General features: G+C 42.1%; 1 protein-coding gene across 5 annotated transcripts in view; it reads left to right on the top strand.

The window, feature by feature from the left end:
• The window catches only part of LOC139387307 (CMP-N-acetylneuraminate-beta-1,4-galactoside alpha-2,3-sialyltransferase-like), an 83,008-nt gene that overhangs the window by 45,666 nt on the left and 17,561 nt on the right, over positions 1-19,781 (top strand). For all 5 annotated transcript variants that reach the window (XM_071133428.1, XM_071133425.1, XM_071133429.1 and 2 more), the window contains 3 exons: positions 4,138-4,201; positions 4,279-4,374; positions 4,587-4,773. In XM_071133428.1, coding sequence (XP_070989529.1) covers positions 4,138-4,201; positions 4,279-4,374; positions 4,587-4,773 — 347 coding nt within the window. The remainder of the gene's footprint in view (positions 1-4,137; positions 4,202-4,278; positions 4,375-4,586; positions 4,774-19,781) is intronic.

The raw sequence follows: 19,781 nt of genomic DNA, 5'->3' as shown, positions 1-19,781 counted from the left end.
GCAGAGATCTACAGCTGAGGTGGGAGACTCTGTCCATAGGACAACAATCAGTCGTATATTGCACAAATCTGGCCTTTATGGAAGAGTGGCAAGAAGAAAGCCATTTCTTAAAGATATCCATAAAAAGTGTCTTTAAAGTTTGCCACAAGCCACCTGGGAGACACACCAAACATGTGGAAGAAGGTGCTCTGGTCAGATGAAACCAAAATTTAACTTTTTGGCAACAATGCAAAACGTTATGTTTGCCGTAAAAGCAACACAGCTCACACCATCCCCACTGTCAAACATGGTGGTGGCAGCATCATGGTTTGGGCGTGCTTTTCTTCAGCAAGGACAGGGAAGATGGTTAAAATTGATGGGAAGATGGATGGAGCCAAATACGGGACCATTCTGGAAGAAAACCTGATGGAGTCTGCAAAAGACCTGAGACTGGAACGGAGATTTGTCTTCCAACAAGACAATGACCCAAAACATAAAGCAAAATCTACAATGGAATGGTTCAATAATAAACATATCCAGGTGTTAGAATGGCCAAGTCAAAGTCCAGACCTGAATCCAATTGAGAATCTGTGGAAAGAACTGAAAACTGCTGTTCACAAATGCTCTCCATCCAACCTCACTGAGCTCGAGCTGTTTTGCAAGGAGGAATGGGAAAAAATTTCAGTCTCTCGATGTGCAAAACTGATAGAGACATACCCCAAGCGACAAAAGGTGGCGCTACAAAGTATTAACTTAAGGGGGCTGAAGAATTTTGCACGCCCAATTTTTCAGTTTTTGATTTGTTAAAAAAGTTTGAAAATATCCAATAAATGTCGTTCCACTTCATGATTGTGTCCCACTTGTTGTTGATTCTTCACAAAAAAATACAGTTTTATATCTTTATGTTTGAAGCCTGAAATGTGGCAAAAGGTCGCAAAGTTCAAGGGGGCCGAATACTTTCGCAAGGCACTATAGGTGTTCTAAAACTTTTGACCGGTAGTGTATGTGCATCCTTTCAAGCACACCCTTCTCATTAACCTGTGGTAAGTTACTCAACATTTTTGATGAACAAATAAGGTTTTATATGTAAGATGATGAACTAAAGAGCAAAATTATTGATATTTGTTATTTGTGCCCTGGTCCTGTAAGAGCTCTTTGTCTCTTCCCATGAGCCGGGTTGTGACAAACTCCCACTCATTCTATTGTTTAATAAATGTATCAGATAGTGTGTGTGCGTGTGGCAGGCTTACAATGGTGGCAAAAAACAACATTTGAGAGTGCGCTGACCCTGGTGCTAGAGGGGGTACGCAGCTGGAGGTTGAATGTTTGAAGGGGTACGGGACTATACGTTTGGGAACCACTGGCCTAGACCAACTGAGCAGACCATAATGTTCTCTTTAAAAGACACCTAGAATAGATACAGTGGGGCAAACAAGTATTTAGTCAGCCACCAATTGTGCAAGTTCTCCCACTTAAAAAGATGAGAGGCCTATAATTTTCATCATAGGTACACTTTGACAGACAAAATGAGGGGGAAAAAATCCAGAAAATCACATTGTAGGATTTTTTATGAATTTATTTGCAAATTATGGTGGAAAATAAGTATTTGGTCAATAACAAAACTTTATCTCAATACTTTGTTATATACCCTTTGTTGGCAATGACAGAGGTCAAACGTTTTCTGTATTTCTTCACAAGGTTTTCACACACTGTTGCTGGTATTTTTGACCATTCCTCCTTACAGATCTCCTCTAGAGCAGTGATGTTTTGGGGCTGTTGCTGGGCAACATGGACTTTCAACTCCCTCCATAGATTTTCTATGGGGTTGAGATCTGGAGACTGGCTAGGCCACTCCAGGACCTTGAAATGCTTCTTACGAAGCCACTCTTTCGTTGCCTGGGCAGCGAAAAACAGCCCCAAAGCATGATGCTTCACAGTAGGTATGGTGTTCTTTGGATGCAACTCAGCATTCTTTGTCCTCCAAACACGACGAGTTGAGTTTTTACTGTTTCATCTGACCATATGACATTCTCCCAATCTTCTTCTGGATCATCCAAATTATCATCCAAATTATCTCTAGCAAACTTCAGACGGGCCTGGACATGTACTGGCTTAAGCAGGGGGACACGTCTGGCACTGCAGGATTTGAGTCCCTGGCAGTGTAGTGTGTTACTGATGGTAGGCTTTGTTACTTTGGTCCCAGCTCTCTGCAGGTCATTCACTAGGTCCCCCCGTGTGGTTCTGGGATTTTTGCTCATCGTTCTTGTGATAATTTTGACCCCACGGGGTGAGATCTTGCGTGGAGCCCCAGATTGAGGGAGATTCAGTGGTCTTGTATGTCTTCCATTTCCTAATAATTGCTCTTACAGTTGATTTCTTCAAACCAAGCAGTCTTCCCAGCCTGGTGCAGGTCTACAATTTTGTTTCTGGTGTCCTTTGACAGCTCTTTGGTCTTGGCCATAGTGGAGTTTGGAGTGTGACTGTTTGAGGTTGTGGACAGGTGTCTTTTATACTGATAAGTTCAAACAGGTGCCATTAATACAGGTAACGAGTAGAGGACAGAGGAGCCTCTTAAAGAAGAAGTTACAGGTCTGTGAGAGCCATAAATCTTGCTTCTTTGTAGGTGACCAAATACTTATTTTCCACCACAATTTGCAAATAAATTCATAAAGAATCCTACATGTGATTTTTTATGTGATTTTCTGGATTTTCTTTTCTCATTTTGTCTGTCATAGTTGAAGTGTACCTATGATGAAAATTACAGGCCTCATCTTTTTAAGTGGGAGAACTTGCACAATTGGTGGCTGACTAAATACTTTTTTGCCCCACTGTAGCTATATTATAAAGTTTAGATATGTCTGGCCTGGGTGCAGTTATGCTCTTTGGAAATCCCTAATGATTCAATAAGCATTGTATGTTTGCATGTATTTCTTCATGTTCGACTGACCAGTCTCACTTGTCTCCCTTTACCTTGTGTAAGCAGCACGCTGTAGCAGAACGTTGAGATCATGTTCAGTGACACCTCCAACCCCTCCTCCACATTTCAGCTGAAGATTTTCCTTGCCAGAAAAGTGTACTTCAAGACGACGGCCATTTATCTGAGCTGCCGCCTAGACATACTTGGCTGAAGTGTTTATCCTGGGTGCTCATAACAATTAGCGCAATGTCTCTCTTCGAGAAACCTGTCCCAATTTTTTTGGGGGGGGGGGTTGATTTCACCCTATTGAGTCGGGTGTGGTCTGGTCTTCTGTTTATGCTGACCGGGGTGATGCTTGATGCCAGACTTCGACACAGCGTCCAAACAATGGGCCACTGCTCATTTTGTGCTGTTTAATCACGAGGCTCGTTAGAGGGGATAAAGCTGTAGGCCTACTTACATTACTCTTGCAAGAAGCAAATGAGACGCCTACATGGGGTTGTGGTTGAGCCTAATGACATTTCATATCAGTTGTTGAACAAATGGATCCAGCACGCAACTGAAATGTGATTATACAAGCGAGTGATTCATTTGGATATTACCTTGTTGGATAAATTGGACACACAACCTAGATATAAATCTCCCGATCTATGGTAGACCTATGACTAATATGAGGAGGAAAGAGTCAAGAGGTGCTAGTGGGCTGTGTGGGGGTGGGGGAGCGAAGACAAATGTGTCTTAAACACCAGAGTCATGACTCTGCCAGAATACCCTCTGGAACATGGCAGGAATGCACGCTATGGCTAAACATCCCCGTATCTCACACCACCAGACCCAGCTCCGTGTCCACACTGAGAGAGCCCTAGCACAGCACACTTCAACCGGGAGAATGTGCTTGTTTGAAAACGGCATTCCTCACTGAGTGGTTTTATGGGCAGCGTTTCACCCGGATTCATCCTTCCTGAAAGGGCTGATGGTTTTCCAATGTTACTGTCCCCGGGCCCGTGGCTTATCCTTATCTGTAATTTTAATAAACGGTTAGGAACATTTTCTCCTCCAGACCTTCTCCCAAGGACCACCTAGCTTGCTACATTGTTTTCTGGGCGTTGAAGTCCTCGACAGTTTGTTATAAAAGAGGAGCAATTAATCCTTTCATGAGGGGTTTTGTCTGTGACCTAGCAACAACAATGAACTGTAGTTGATATCTAAACTTTCTTTTTCTCTCCCGTTTAATTTTGCAGAAAGAATCATAGACAGTATTCTAACTGCAACAAAGAACTATGGCTTGGGTGAAGTCCTTGACAGGTAATTGCCATGGGAATTAAGTAGCGCACTCGCTTGCACACACAGTTTTTAACCCCTCAGATGTTCTTCTCTTCCAGTCTTGGTTGTAAAAGATGCATTATTGTGGGCAATGGTGGTATCCTGGCCAACAAGTCTTTGGGCTCGCGCATAGATGATTACGACATTGTGGTGAGGTGAGTCTACTTCCAACTGAAGGGCAACATGATGCCAGTTAAGAGGGTAAAGATGATAGTTCTGCTGAATGTCAGTTCCTCCTTTTGAACTCTGACACTGGGTAGACTTTAATGGACTTGGGGTTAGTTTGGTAGCCTGGGTGCCAGCCACAGATTGTTGTGATGTCAACACACAATGTATTCACCCCATAGCATTTCTTCTCTAACCGCAGGTTGAACGAGGCTCCTGTGACTGGTTTCGGCAAGGACGTGGGCACCAAGACCACCATGCGCATCACCTACCCTGAGGGGGCCATTCAGAAGCCTGAGCGCTACGAAAAGGACTCGCTATTCGTCTTCTCCGCCTTCAAACCGCTGGACTTCAAGTGGCTCAGACAAATGGTCTTCAAAGAGAAACTGGTGAGGCATACCTCAAGGCTGACTGTTACTTTTTTTATATATACATTTGGACCGCTAAGAAAAAGTTAGTTGGTCATGTTTGTTAGTGGTTGGGTGCACTTCAGCTGCCCTGAAAGAGTATGCATTCTTCTGCAAAATGTCCAGTCCCACCATCTTTCTAGGTCTCTTCCATTGCTTCTCCATCTGTCCATTAAGGCGACCACATAAACGTGAATCTCACTGGATGTTTTTGATAGTTTGAGTGCTTTCTGTGGCACCACGTGACTAGTGGTGTTTTAGAAAAGCCATTATGGTCATAGACACTATACGGCATCTTCTGTTGCAGTCATTTGCTCGTCTTGTGACATTTACTAGATGTGGATATTATGGGTTCTCACAATACTTTCCCATTTCCTCATGATTACGAAAAATAGGGTTTAAATTGTGCTTGATTGAGAAACCAATCTGAGCAAATGTTCTCTCCACTTTTCATTCTGCCCTGGTGAGAAATAAAACACGATTTTCCCATTTAAGGACCTTTGTCCTTTCTTTTGACGAGCCACTGACTGCCATGCTTGAGTGACAGCCTGCGAATTGGCCTCTTAATCCGAGGGTCTGGCTGACTGAATGAGCTTTTCCTTATCTCTGCCAGGGAGGACGGCAGACAATCCTGTATCACTGAAAGAGCTTGCACAAGCACTCTCTTCAGTCTGCAGTTACTCTACCACAGTCAGGGTAGGGTATGCTAAATTCAAGGATATTCGCAGTCTCTCCAGATAGAGAAAAAAATTGTCTGCTGTTGAACTTGCCGGTTGAGCATTCAATTTTGGCCGTGTTGAGTTTCTCCCTATAGGGGCTGCTAATTTTCTGAAGGGATTCTTCTGGTGAATCTGGCAATCCAGCGTATGGGGAATCCGCTTCCTATCCAGCGCAGCTGTGTGACTTTCAGGGACCAGTGGCAAGCAGGAATTTTTACTAGGTGACATTTGTCAAAATACAAGACTCTGGACAGATAAGAGGGGTTAGGAGGAGGGAGAGTGAGAGAGGGGGTAAAACTAGGATAAGGGAGAGAGCCATAAGAATAAGGGAAAGAGTAAAAGAGTTTGCGCTTCGATTGGGCCTTTTGAATTGAGCAGATTTGTCTGGACTGTCAGCTGGTAAGTAGCGGGGACAGTGGAAATGGCGAACATGGAAAACATTATCTGAGCTCTGGCTCCTCACAGATCAGCCTTAGATCTGCAGTGGAAGGAATACTTTCTCTCATTAAATAAATCACTGGTCAAAAGTCCTCGGTCTTCCATGAAGGCACTGTAGTTGGGATGCATGCACGCACACACACTTAACTCAGTCACACCAACTCACTATTTTGGGACGAACTTGCCTCATGCAGCTCATTGTAACTGATTACGTTCATTTTTTTCTCATTGATATACACACACTACCCCATAATGACAGTGAAAATAGGTTTTTAGACATTTTTGAAAATGTATTGAAAGTTAAATACAGAAGTGTTCACACCCCTGAGTTAATACTTTGTAGAAGCACATTTGGTACCGATTACAGCTGTGGGTCTTTCTGGGTGAGTTCTAAGAGCTTTCCACAACTGGATTGTGCAACATTTACCCATGTTTTATTTTCAAAATTCAAGCTCTGTCATTGGTTGTTGATCATTGCTAGGCAACCATTTTCAGGTCTTGCTATAGATTTTCAAGTAGATTCAAGTCCAAACTGAATCTCTACCACTCCAGAACATTCACTGTCTTCTTGGTAAGCAACTCCAACTTTTTTAGGTTATTGTCCTGCTGAAAGGTGAATTCATCTCCTAGTGTCTGGTGGAAAGCAGACTGAACCAGGTTTTCCTCTAGGATTTTGCTTGTGTTTAGCGCCATTCCGTTTCTTTTTTATCCTGAAAAACTCCCCACTATGCTTGAAAATATGGAGTGTAGTACTCAGTAATGTGTTGTATTGGATTTGCCCCAAACATAACACTTTGTATTCAGGACAAAAAGTTAATTGCTTTGGCTGACAGGATGCATGTTTTGGGAAAAAAAAAAAAACTTAATTCCACTTTCATTGTAAATCAGATTTTGTTCTTAACTGACTTTCCTAGATAAAAAAATATTTAAACATTGTGATGTACAGTTGAAGTTGGAAGTTTACATACACTTAGGTTGGAGTCATTAAAACTTGTTTTTCAACCACTCCACAAATTTCTTGTTCACAAACTATAGTTTTGGAAAGTTGGTTAGGACATCTACTTTGTGCATGCCACAAGTAATTTTTACTACAATTGTTTACAGACAGATTATTTCAATATAATTCACTGTATCACAATTCCAGTGGGTTAGAAGTTTACATACACTAAGTTAAACAGCTTGGAAAATTCCAGAAAAAGATGTCATGGCTTTAGAAGCTTCTGATTGACTCAAATGATGTCAATTAGCCTATTGGAGGTGTACCTGTGGATGTATTTCAAGGCCTACCTTCAACCTCAGTGCCTCTTTGCTTGACATCATGGGAAAATAAATTGTAGACCTACACAAGTTTGGATCATCCTTGGGAGCAATTTCCAAAGGCCTAAAGGTACCACGTTCATCTGTACAAACAATAGTACGCAAGTATAAACACCATGGGACCACGCAGCCGTCATACCGCTCAGGAAGAGACGTGTTCTGTCTCCTAGAGATGAATCCCAGAACAACAGCAAAGGACCTTGTGAAGATGCTGGAGGAAACGGGTACAAAAGTATCTATATCCACAGTAAAACAAGTCCTATATTGACATAACCTGAAAGGCTGCTCCAAAACCGGCATAAAAAAACTCACACTACGGTTTGCAACTGCACATGGGGACAAAGATCGCACTTTTTGAAGAAGTGTCCTCTGGTCTGATGAAATACAACTGTTTGGCCATAATGACCATCGTTATGTTTGGAGGAAAAAGGGGGAGGCTTGCAAGCCGAAGAACACCATCCCAACCATGAAGCACGGAGGTGGCAGCATCATGTTGTGGGGTTGCTTTGCTGCAGGAGGGACTGGTGCACTTCACAAAATAGATGGCATCATGAGGGAGAAAAATTATGTGGATATATTGAAGCAACATCTCAAGACATCAGCCAGGAAGTTAAAGCTTGGTCACATGGGTCTTCCAAATGGACAATGACCCCAAGCATACTTCCAAAGTTGTGGCAAAATGGCTTAAGGACAACAAAGTCAAGGTATTGGAGTGGCCATCACAAAGTCCTGACCTCAACCCTATAGAACATTTGTGGTCAGAACTGAAAAAGTGTGTGCGAGCAAGGAGGCCTACCAGCCTGACTCTGTTACACCAGCTCTGTCAGGAGGAATGGGCCAAAATTCACCCAATTTATTGTGGAAGGCTACCCGACACGTTTGACCCAAGTTAAACGTTTTAAAGGCAATGCTACCAACTACTAATTGAGTGTATGTAAACTTCTCACCCACTGGGAATGTGATTAAAGAAATAAAAGCTGAAATCATTCACTCTACTATTCTGACATTTCACATTCTTAAAATCAGTGGTGATGCTAACTGACCCTAAAAATGTCAGGAATTGTAAAAACTGAGTAAGTGTATTTGGCTAAGGTGTATGTAAACCTCCGACTTCAACTGTATGTACTGCCACTGAGCACAAAGAGAGGCATTACAGTAGTTAAAGGGACCTGTTATAGCTGCGATCCCCGTACAGGGACCAACATCATTGGAAATTTCGTAACATTAAACATTCTTGAAAATGCAAGTGTCTTACACCCTTCAAAAGAATATAATCTTGGTAATCAAACTACGTTTTCCAATTTAAAATAGCTATTACAGAGAACAAATCCCATGCTTTTGTTTGAGAAGAGCAATCAAGAACAGAAAAATTTTCCGCCATGACAGTTTTTAGACATTCACATCTGAAGGTAAAATTATGACTTACATTCTGATATCTTGCTCTTATTTCTCTTCCTGAGTATCCCATTGATCAAATGAAGTGCCGTTTTCTTTGATAAAATCCATTTTTATTGCCTAAATCTAAACATTTTGTAAACTATTTGTGCCGTGAATTCCATCTCTATCAATTTTTTACGGAGCATTCGGCATGATTCGCCCCTGTAAACAATCGTTTATATAGTCATGGTGGGTTTCAGTGCATTCCTCTGGATGTTTGCAACACAGTCAAACATCATTGTTTTTTTTGCGGGGAGAATTGACCGAAGTGAGCTGATTTGAAGACAACGATAAATGACTACCTGACACACCAATAATTTTAGCAAAGCTTCATTGATTGACTATATTTCTGCCCAATGACCACTGATCTTCTTGAAATCTAGCTGGGTAGATAGCCAATGAGCTGAGGTAAACGCCAGTATGTAATGGTTTGGGGTTGGACCACAATTCCTTGGTTGTAATCGCATGCGCAGGGAACTCCATTTTCGCCTTGATGATCAGAGCAGTTGCTGTAAGGCTTTTTACGTGCAGCTGTATTTCGGAAAGTTGTAGTTTCAACGATTTCATTGAAGATATCCTGGCGAATACATCATGTAAAGCGAAGTCAAACTCTAAAGTAAAAGTGAAAGTGAGACAGATTTTTTGTTTGAGGAATCTTGGAGTGTTATGATTCAAACGAACTGAGGAGCTGTTTCTGCAAGGACAGGAAGTACTTCTGGACGGGTAAGTGCTAATGCCGTTTTATGAAATATAAATATATATATATATTATATATAAAAAATATATTTTTTTTTTGCAATGAAATGTGTAGTTTGTTTTTGTGTGTGTGTGTGCATATATAACAATGGCCGGAGTTGAATGGAACACCTTAGTGACTGTTCCCTCTGCTCTATACAATCTGTTTATTTTATGTGATGATAAAAGGCTCATACAATACAAATATTTTTTTATGTTTTCTTTCACAGTGATAGCGACTCCGACTGGGAGGCCCCGGTGCCAAGCTGCCCGCTCTACCTGTGCCCCCAGTGGTGTTCATATGCCACAGTTCATTACTGCAGGCATGACTGTGCCTCAGGGCCAAAAGGGCACAGCATGGAGGTGTCGTTGTGTTCTGTGTCGCATGAAATGCACCACTTATTCAGTTTGCCTCTGCTTTACATCAGAAAGAGACTGCTATGGGACAGGGCACAGGCAGCAAAATACTGTGACGAGGATTTCCAAGGGGTGTACTGTTTTTTTTTTCTTCTATATTTATTTTCTAATATTTTTTTCAACATTTTTTGTGTGTGTGTGTGTGTGTGTGTGTGTGTGTGTGTGTGTGTTAGAATTGCTTTTTGATGTATTGTAATATAGTTATTTGCACTGCTGTATATAGTTATAGGTCATTTCACCAATTCGGCCACTTGGGTACATTTGGGCAACTTGTGTGGGACACCTGGGTGACTTCATGCTAAATGTCATGTAGCTCACCCATTCCTGAAGTTATCAGTCTGAAACTGTGCACACCTACAGTTGCCCTCTTGTGTTATCCATCAACATTATCTCCAGCATCCTATCTGACTGTGGCTATTCTAGTACATGTGAAAGATGATACTACAACAATAAAAAACAGAAAACGTATGCTCTTTCTTTCTCTTTTCTTCCACCAGATCTACTGTGTTATATTCTCCTACATTCAATTAACATTTCCACAAACTTCAGAATGTTTACATTCAAATGATACCAAGAATATGCATATCCTTGCCTCTGGGGCTGAGCTACAGGCAGTTAGATTTGGGTATGTCTTCAGGTGGAAATTGAGAACAAAGGGATGCAGCCATAACAGGTTAAAGGGATATTTTGGGTGAGGTTACAGGTAGTTTTAGCGAGCCAGTACTAACTAACGTTACCCATAGACTTCCAGTCATTGCGCCGCTATTATGCTATGTCTTTTTAAGTGTTTGTTTTGCTTGACAAATGGGGCCCATCATTGTTGTGAATTCCTGTTGATGAAAGATCATCCAAGAAGCTCTGTTCGCTCCTAGAGCTAGATTAGCATCGAACGCATACATTCCGTCTGTTGCGGCAAACCGTTTCTCTTTGGACGTGTTTATTCTTTGGCAGGTAAATAAAAAGGAACGTCAATTTAGATGTTCAACCAATCAGGTATTCACATTCATTCAATTACCCTAGTTTTGGGTAGATACGCATGATATGGGGGAACTGAATGATGAGATGCGGTCCGGTCTCCAAGCATGATTAATTATCTCAGTAAACAACCTGTAACCCTGGTAACAAGGTAGTCAGTCAGATAACTGTTGACTGGAAACTGTAATCTGCTGTTTAGTCATTTTGGGAACCCTCATCAAAAGACAAGTAATCCTGTTGATTGAATATTATCGTCACTTCATTGCTACCGGAGTAACTGCGTCATAAGGGACCTAAACTATTGCAGTGGAAACATAACACACTTTGTATGTTTTTAGCGACTGCGGCTAGCAGGCCCCTTTGTGCTGTCATGTTTTTAACCCCTTACATTTTCACCTTGTTAATACCAGTAGGCCAGTTGTACACCGGTAAAGCCATGAGTAACTGTACAAAGAAAACAAGCTTCAGAAAACGCATGTTTTCTGACTCCTGTTACACTAATCCCTACACATAGCCAACCCCTGTGCACTCTCTCCTTTTTGTCTGGCCCACAGGGAGATTTGTATGTAGCTTTGAACAGTTGCTCTGTGGGAGCTTTGATGTCTTTGGTCTGGCGGGGGCTCCTTTGTGTGGTGAGGGCGCTCACAGGTGGAAGGAATGCAAGGCCCTTTCAGGATGCCTCTCTCACCAGGTTTGAAAGGGAATGTTTCTCATGGCTTCTTTTATGTGGGTGGGAGGTGCGCTTTCGTAATAGTGCTTCTGAATGTGACTCTCACCTGTGCTGTCATGGCTGTCCCCTTTTCCCCCCTCTCTCCTGGCAGAAGTGTTTTGATGAGTGACTGACACCTGACTGTTTTTTAAAGGTTGGAGAGTTTACCAACATTTCTTGCCCAGAGGGAGTTGGAAATTACATAATAAAAGTGTAATGACGGCCGTTTTATGGGCTCCAGACCAATTGTACTATTTTGGGTATTTTTTGAAAGCTGAACTTAACTTTCTTTGTACATAATGTTTCCACCATCGTTTATATGACTGAAAAGAGCTTCTGGACCATCAGAACGGCTAACACTAACCTCGATTTGGACGAGGACTTCTACTTGTGAGTTGGAGGCGAAAGACATTCATTATCCTGGACCTGGCGTTGATCCCTGACACTTGTAGAAGGTGAAGACTGCTCTATATAGGCTGGCGCACGGACACCCTGGTGAGACTACGGCGGCGAATAAATAAATCGCCTCTACCCTCTGTTCTATTGGCGAATGTGCAGTCGTTAGAGAATAAATTGGACGAGCTCTGCTCAAGACTATTCTATCAACGGGATATAGACTATGCTTCTAGGAGTCATGGCTGAACAAGGACATGGATAATATAAAGCTATCTGTTTTTTCTATGCATCGGCGGGACACAACGGCAAAGTCCAGTAAGATCAGTGGTGGTGGCTTGTGTCTCCTTTATTAACAACAGCTGTTCTGCAATCTCTGATAAGCTGTCGACCATACTATTTACCAAGAGTTCATCAATTTTTTGTGTAGCTGTCTATTTACCACCACAAGCCAATACTGGCACTGCATTCAACAATCTGCATAGGGCCATAAGCAAACAAGAAAATAATCATCCAGAGGTGGTGCTCCTAGTGGCAGGTTATTTTAATGCAAGAAAACTGAAATCCATTTTTACCTCTTTCTACCAGCATGTCACCTGTGCATCTAGAGGGATAAAAACTTTAGATCTCGTTTACACCACACCCAGAGACTGATACAAAGCTCTCCCCCACCCTTATTTGGCAAATTGGACCTTAACTCTATCCTCCCGCTTCCTGTTGACAAGCAAAAACTCAAACAGGAAGTACCAGTGACGTGGTCCGATGAAGCGGATGCTAAGCTACAGTACTGTTTTGCTAGCACAGACTGGAATATCTTTCGGCATTCATTTGACAGCATTGAGGAGTTTAACATATCAGTCACCGGCTTCATTAATAAGTGTATCGATGATGTTGTCCCCGCAGTGACCATACATGCATACATATTCCAACCAGAAGCCATGGATTACAGGCAACATCCGCACTGAGCTAAAGGCTAGAGCTGCCGCTTTCAAGGAGCAGGACACTAATCCGGACGCTTATAAGATATACCGCTACGCCCTTGGAACCATCAAACAGGCAAAGTCTCAATACAGGACTAACATTGACTCCTTCTACATTGGCTCTGATGCTCGTCAGATGTGGCAGGGCTTGAAAACTATCATGGATTACCAAGAGAAACCCAGCTGAGAGCTGCCCAGTGACGCGAGCCTACCAGAAGGGCTAAATGCCTTTTTTATGCTTGCTTCAAGGCAAGCAACACTGAACCATGCGTGAGTGCACCAGCTGTTGCGGACGACTGTATAATCACGCTCTCCATAGCCGATATGAGTAAGACCTATAAACAGGTTAACGTTCACAAGACCGGAGGGCCAGACGGATTACCAGGATGCATATTCGGAGCATCTTCACTGACATTTTCAATCTCTCTCTGACCCAGTCTGTAATACCTACATGTTTCAAGTAAACCACCATTGTCCCTGTGCCTAAGAACACCAAGGTAACCTGTCTAAATGACTACCGCCCCCGTGGTAACACTTCTAACCATGCTTTGAAAAGGCTGGTCATGGCTCACATCAACACCATCATCCCAGAAACCCTGGCCCCACTCCAATTTGCATAACGCACCAACAGATCCACAGATGACGCAATCTCTCTTGCACTCTACATTGCCCTTTCCCACCTGGACAAAAGGAACACCTACGTGATAATGCTGTTCATTGACTACAGCTCACCGTTGAGCCCTCCAAGCTTTTCACTAAGGTAAAGACCCTGGGACTGAACACCTACCTCTGCATCTGGATCCTGGACTGTTTTTGACGGTGGTATGGGTAGGGAGGTGGTAAGGGTAGGGAGGAAGTGAGGCCCTGGCATAGTGGTGCCAGGAAAATAACCCTCTCCTTCAACGTCAACAAATCGGAGGAGCTGATTGTGCACTTCAGGAGACTGCAGAGGGAGCACACCCACATCCACAGTGGAGAAGGTGAAAATCTTAAATTTCCTCGCCATACACATTACTGACCATATGAAATGGTCCACCCACACAGATGGTGTGGTGAAGGCGGCGCAACAGCACCTCTTCAACGTCAGGAAGCTTAAGAAATGTGGCTTGGCCCCTAAGACCCTCACAAACTTTTACCGATGCACCGCTGAGCACATCCTGTCAGGCTGTATCACCTGGTACGGCAACTGCACCGTCTGCAACCTCAGGGTTGTGCGGTCTGCCCAACTCATCACCAGGGGCACACTGCCTGCCCTCCAGGAAACCTACAGCACCCGGTGTCACAGGAAGGTCAAGAAGATCATCAAAGACCTCAGCCACGCGAGCCACGGCCTGTTCATATCATCCAGAAGGTGAGGTCAGTGCAGGTGCATCAAAGCTGGCACAGAGAAGCTGTTTTTCAGTTTCTATCTCAAGGCCATCACTGTTAAATAGTCATCACTAGCCGGCCTCCATCCGGTTACTCTGCCATACACCTTAGAGGCTGCTGCCCTATGTGCATAGTCATACAACACCAGTCACTTTAATGTTTACATACTGTTTTAACCACTTCGTATGTACACTGCATTCGGAAAGTATTCAGACCCCTTGACTTTTTCCACATTTTGTTATGTTACAGCCTTATTCTAAAATGTATTAAGTTGTTTTTTCCCCTCATCAATCTACACACTATACTCCATCTTGACAAAGCAAAATGTTTTTTTTATATATTTTTTTACAAATGTATAAAAAAAAAAGCAAAATAACAGAAATTACATAAGTAATCAAATTGTATTAGTCACATGCGCCGAATACAACAGGTGAATCCTTACAGTGAATTGCTTACTTACGAGCCCCTAACCAAAAATGCAGTTTCCAAAAAATATGGATAAGAATAAGAGATAAAAGTAACAAGTAATTAAAGGGCAGCAGTAAAATAACAATAGCGAGACAGGGGGGTACCGATACAGAGTCAATGTGCGGGGGCACCGGTTAGTTGAGGTAGTATGTACATGTAGGTAGAGTTATTAAAGTGACTATGCATAGATGACAACAGAGAGTAGCAGCGGTGTAAAAGGTGGGGGGGGCACTGCAAATAGTCTGGGTAGCCATTTGACGAGTTGTTCAGGAGTCTTGTGGCTTGGGGGTAGAAGCTGTTTAGAAGCCAACTGAGTTGCAAAGAAAAATCCATATCAGACTGGCCAATAAAATAAAAGATTTAGATGGGCAAAAGAACAGACACTGGACAGAGGAACTCTGCATAGAAGGCCAGCATCCCGGAGTCGCCTCTTCACTGTTGACGTTGAGACTGGTGTTTTGCATGTACTATTTAATGAAGCTGCCAGTTGAGGACTTGTGAGGCATTTGTTTCTCAAACTAGACACTAATGTATTTGTCCTCTTGCTCAGTTGTGCCCCGGGGCCTCCCACTCTTCCTATTCTGTTTAGAGCCAGTTTGCGCTGTTCTGTGAAGAGAGTAGTACACTGTACGAGATCTTCAGTTTCTTGGCAGTTTCTCGAATGGAATAGCCCTCATTTCTCAGAACAAGAAGAGACTGACGAGTTTCAGAAGAAAGGTCTTTGTTTCTGGCCATTTTGAGCCTGTAAATCGAACCCACAAATGCTGATGCTCCAGATACTCAACTAGTCTTAAGAAGGCCAGTTGTATTGCTTCTTTAATTAGCACAACAGTTTTCAGGTGTGCTAACATAATTGCAAAAAGATTTTCTAATGATCAATTAGCCTTTTAAAATGATAAACGTGGATTAGCTAACACAACGTGCCATTGGAACACAGTAGTGAAGTTTGCTGATAATGGGCCTCTGAATGCCTATAGATATTCCATAAAAAATCTGCCGTTTCCAGGTACAATAGTAATTTACGACATTAACAATGTCTACACTGTATTTCTGATAAATTTGATGTAGTTTTAATGGTCAAAAATGTGCTTTTCTTTTTAAAAAAACAAGGACATTTCTAAGTGACCCCAAACTTTTGTGTGTGTGTAAAACCAGGAAAAGCACATTGAGTCTATCAAGGGAAGCCTGGCCAAGAAGGCAGCAACAATCAATAAATTACAGTATTCAAACATACAACAATACAATTCAATAATTCAATAAAGACTCTGTGTTGCCCAGCAACAGCCCCAAAACATCACCGCTCTAGAGGAGATCTGCATGGAGGAATGGGCCAAAATACCAGCAACAGTGTGTGAAAACCTTGTGAAGACTTACAGAAAACATTTGACCTCTGTCATTGCCAACAAAGGGTACATAACAATGTATTGAGAAACTTTTTTGTTATTGACCAAATACTTATTTTCCACCATAATTTGCAAATAAATTCATAAAAAATCCTACAATGTGATTTTCTGGATTTTTTTTCTAATTCTGTCTGTCATAGTTGAAGTGTACCTATGATGAAAATTACAGGCCTCTCTCAGATTTTTAAGTGGGAAAACTTGCACAATTGGTGGCTGACTAAATACTTTTTTGCCCCACTGTATGTGTAACTGATAAGATGCGTGCACATTGCATATTGTTTTAAATGTTTGTAAATTGTAAGGTATTTTGTCTAACGTATATTTCTTTGTGTTTGAACTCAGTAAGACTAGCTGTCGCTAATGGGGATTCAAATATAATCTAAACCTATTAGTAGATGGGTGGAAAAAAAGTAGACATTGAATATCCCTTTGAGCATGGGGTGAAGTTATTAATTACTCTTTGGATGGTGTATCAATACACCCAGTCAGTGTGAATACTTGAATGTACTAAAGTTGTTTTTTAGAGTATCTGTACTTTACTCTTTTATATTTTTGACAGCTTTTACTTCACTACATTCCTAAATAAACAAATATTTTTTACTCCATACATTTTCCCTGACACCCATAAGTACCCATTTTGAATGCTTAGCAGGACAGGAACATGGTCCAATTCAAGAACTTATCACGAGAACACCCCTGGTCATCCCTACTCCCTCTGATGTGGCGGACTCACTAAACACACATGCTTAATTTGAAAGTGATGTCTGGTGTTGGAGTGTGCAACTGGCTATTTGTAAATAAAAATTTAAAAACAAGAAAATGGGGCCATCTGTTTTGCTTAATTTAAGAAATACATTTTTTTACTTTGATACTTAAGTATATTTAAAACCATTTTTTAAAACTTTTACTCAAGTAGCATTTTACTGTATGACTTTTACTTGAGTAGTTTTCTATTGAGATATTTGTACTGTAACACAAGTAAGACAATTGGGTACTTTTCCCACCACTGCACACAGTCACTACAAAGATACAGTACAGGTGTCCTCAGTTGCCGGAGAGGAAGGAAACCGCTGAGGGGTTTCAGAGGCCAATGGTGACTTTACAGCAGTTTAGAGTTTAATGGCTATGATAGGAGAACACTGAGGATTGATCGATAACACTGTAGCCACCATACAAACTTAATTGACAGAGTGAATAGAAGTAAACCTGTACAGAATAAACATATTCCAAAACATGCATTCTGTTTGCAATAAGGCACTAAAGTAAAACTGCAATAAATGTGGCAAAGAAGGGAACTTTATGTCCTCAATACAAAGTTATGTTTGGGGAAAATCCAACACATCACTGAATACTACTTCATATTTTTAAGCATAGTGATGCATCATGTTTTCCTAGAGACAATGGGAGACAAATTCACCTTTCAGCAGGGCAATAACCTATACACTGAAGTTGCTTACTAAGATAACATTGAATGTTCCCGAGTGGCCTAGTTACAGTTTTGACTTAAATCGGCTTGAAAATCTATGGCAGGACTTGAAAATGGCTGGCAATGCTCAACAACCAACTTGACAGAGCTTGAAGATTTTTTAAAAATAATAATGTGCGTCTATTGTACAATCCAGGTGTGCAAAGCTTTGATTTACCCAGAAAGTCTCACATCTGTAATAGCTGCCAAAGGTGATTCTAACATGTATTGACTCAGGGGGTTGAATACTTATCTAATCAATATTTATTGTTATTTAAAAAATAAAAAATAAATGTACATGTTTAAAACGTTATACCACTTTGTCAGAGTATTTTGTCAATGAAATCAATTTTAATCCCACTTTGTAACAACAAAATGTGGACAAGGCACTATATAGAAACATTTACCTACCAGTAAACAAGGATTAAGAACATTAGCCAAGCAGTATCTGTGTATATGCAAGAAGTCAAATCCAGATTATTTTAAACAAAGCAGAATCAGTAATTTAGCCTGTTAACTTTTGATACATCCTCAGATGTAGGCTAGCTCTTAATTCCCTGGTTTTAAAAGAAGACTGGGTTATTGAGAGTATCTTGATGGAGAGGCTTCTGAATATTATTTTGATAATTTGCTACAGTACTCATTTAACTGCTTTGAGAACCATGCTGTAGGTCTGCTGTAGTCTGTTTGCTGTAAGTAAACGACTCCAGACTGCCGGTGGAACAAGGGTTGTCTAAAGACACCCTCTAAACCACCCTGAGGCCACATAGTTCACGCAAGTCCTCCTTTGGGTCGGAATGCTGTTAAGTGTTCCCATTGTTTTCCCTGTTTGCCGTCATGGGAGTGCGAATGCACGGGTTTCACACACCGGATAACCCCGGCACGACCGGGAGAAGAGAAACTGACCGTGACCCCCAGAGAGGGCAGAGGTCGTAGTGCGTGTCAAGAAAAGCAAATTGGCAAATGCTTCAGGTTTCTCCCAACAAAGGGAGTAAGCATCGAAGTACCTCATAGAGTTTGGGTTGTTTTGGATTTTTGGTAACTGGAACCTTGGTCTGTCTGGCCAACCTGGTTTTCTCAGGGCGAGTGCCCTTCAAAAACCTTCTCCCCCACCCTCCTTTCATATTTCTTTCTCAAGTTCCTCCCCCGTGGGACATTGTGATGAGACACTGTGAACCTCGTAAACTCTGAGTTAAACATGTACATAGCACTAATGACCTCCAGACAACCTTAATTGGGTTTGTTTGTAGCTTGGTGCTGCTATTTAGACCTTTAGTTACACTTAGTAGTACATTCCTGTGACCTGCTCTAGCCTGGTCTATAAACAAGTCCTGACGACTACCCCTTCAGTGATAGCAGATCGGAAGGAACCTGAATGGTGCAAGCAAAAAGGCAGAAGCTTTCCTAAGCCCATTGGAAGCCCAGCACCTATTGCTTACAGGACACCTACAGTGTATCGGGTCTTTCCAGACCTTCAGAACATCTAAAGAGTAGCCCTACTGGGGAGGGGGTAAGGGGTTGTTTTTGGACAGGGAGTCCGTGTCCATCTCTCTGGTGTGCTCTTACCCTTTCCAATTTGGGCCAAGGTCTCGCCTGGCTGCTTGTAGCTGGGCGCAGGGTGACGCGTGTTTGTTTTTATTTGCATAGAAGGGCCTTATGATCATCTGTGTATGGCCTGCAGATGTGAACTGTCCAACTCGCTTGCCCTTCTTTCCCTCTCTCTCCCTTTAGCCTTTTCTCCATGATCTCCCCCACTCATTCGGCCCCTCAAGCAATGGTTGTGAACTAGAACATGCACAGTGTAAAAATAAGTTTACTGTAACAGCGTGGGTTCCGGAGGTTTATCTACCTCGGCTATACATAAACTGAAATGCAAACAGGAAGCCGTAGAGGCTAGACATCTCCAGGGTGCTTTATTGAGGCCGCCTCCTTCCCATTGAGGAGCTTGACTTGAGTGGCTTCTCTTCATCACTTCAATTGTACATCTATGGAGTGAATGCACCACAGGAGGTTGGTGGCCCCTTAATTGGGGAGAACGGGCTCGTGGTAATGACTTTAGTGGAATGCTATCAAAATGCATCAAACATGGTTTCCAGGTGTTTGCTGCCATACCATTAGCTCCGTTCCGGGCATTATGAGCCGTTCTCCCCTCAGCAGCCTCCACTC

Source organism: Oncorhynchus clarkii, chromosome 28, assembly GCF_045791955.1.
Source record: "Oncorhynchus clarkii lewisi isolate Uvic-CL-2024 chromosome 28, UVic_Ocla_1.0, whole genome shotgun sequence".
NCBI classification, from domain to species: domain Eukaryota; kingdom Metazoa; phylum Chordata; class Actinopteri; order Salmoniformes; family Salmonidae; genus Oncorhynchus; species Oncorhynchus clarkii.
Note: the sequence above shows the minus strand (reverse complement) of the source record. Positions and strands in the feature narration are given on the sequence as shown.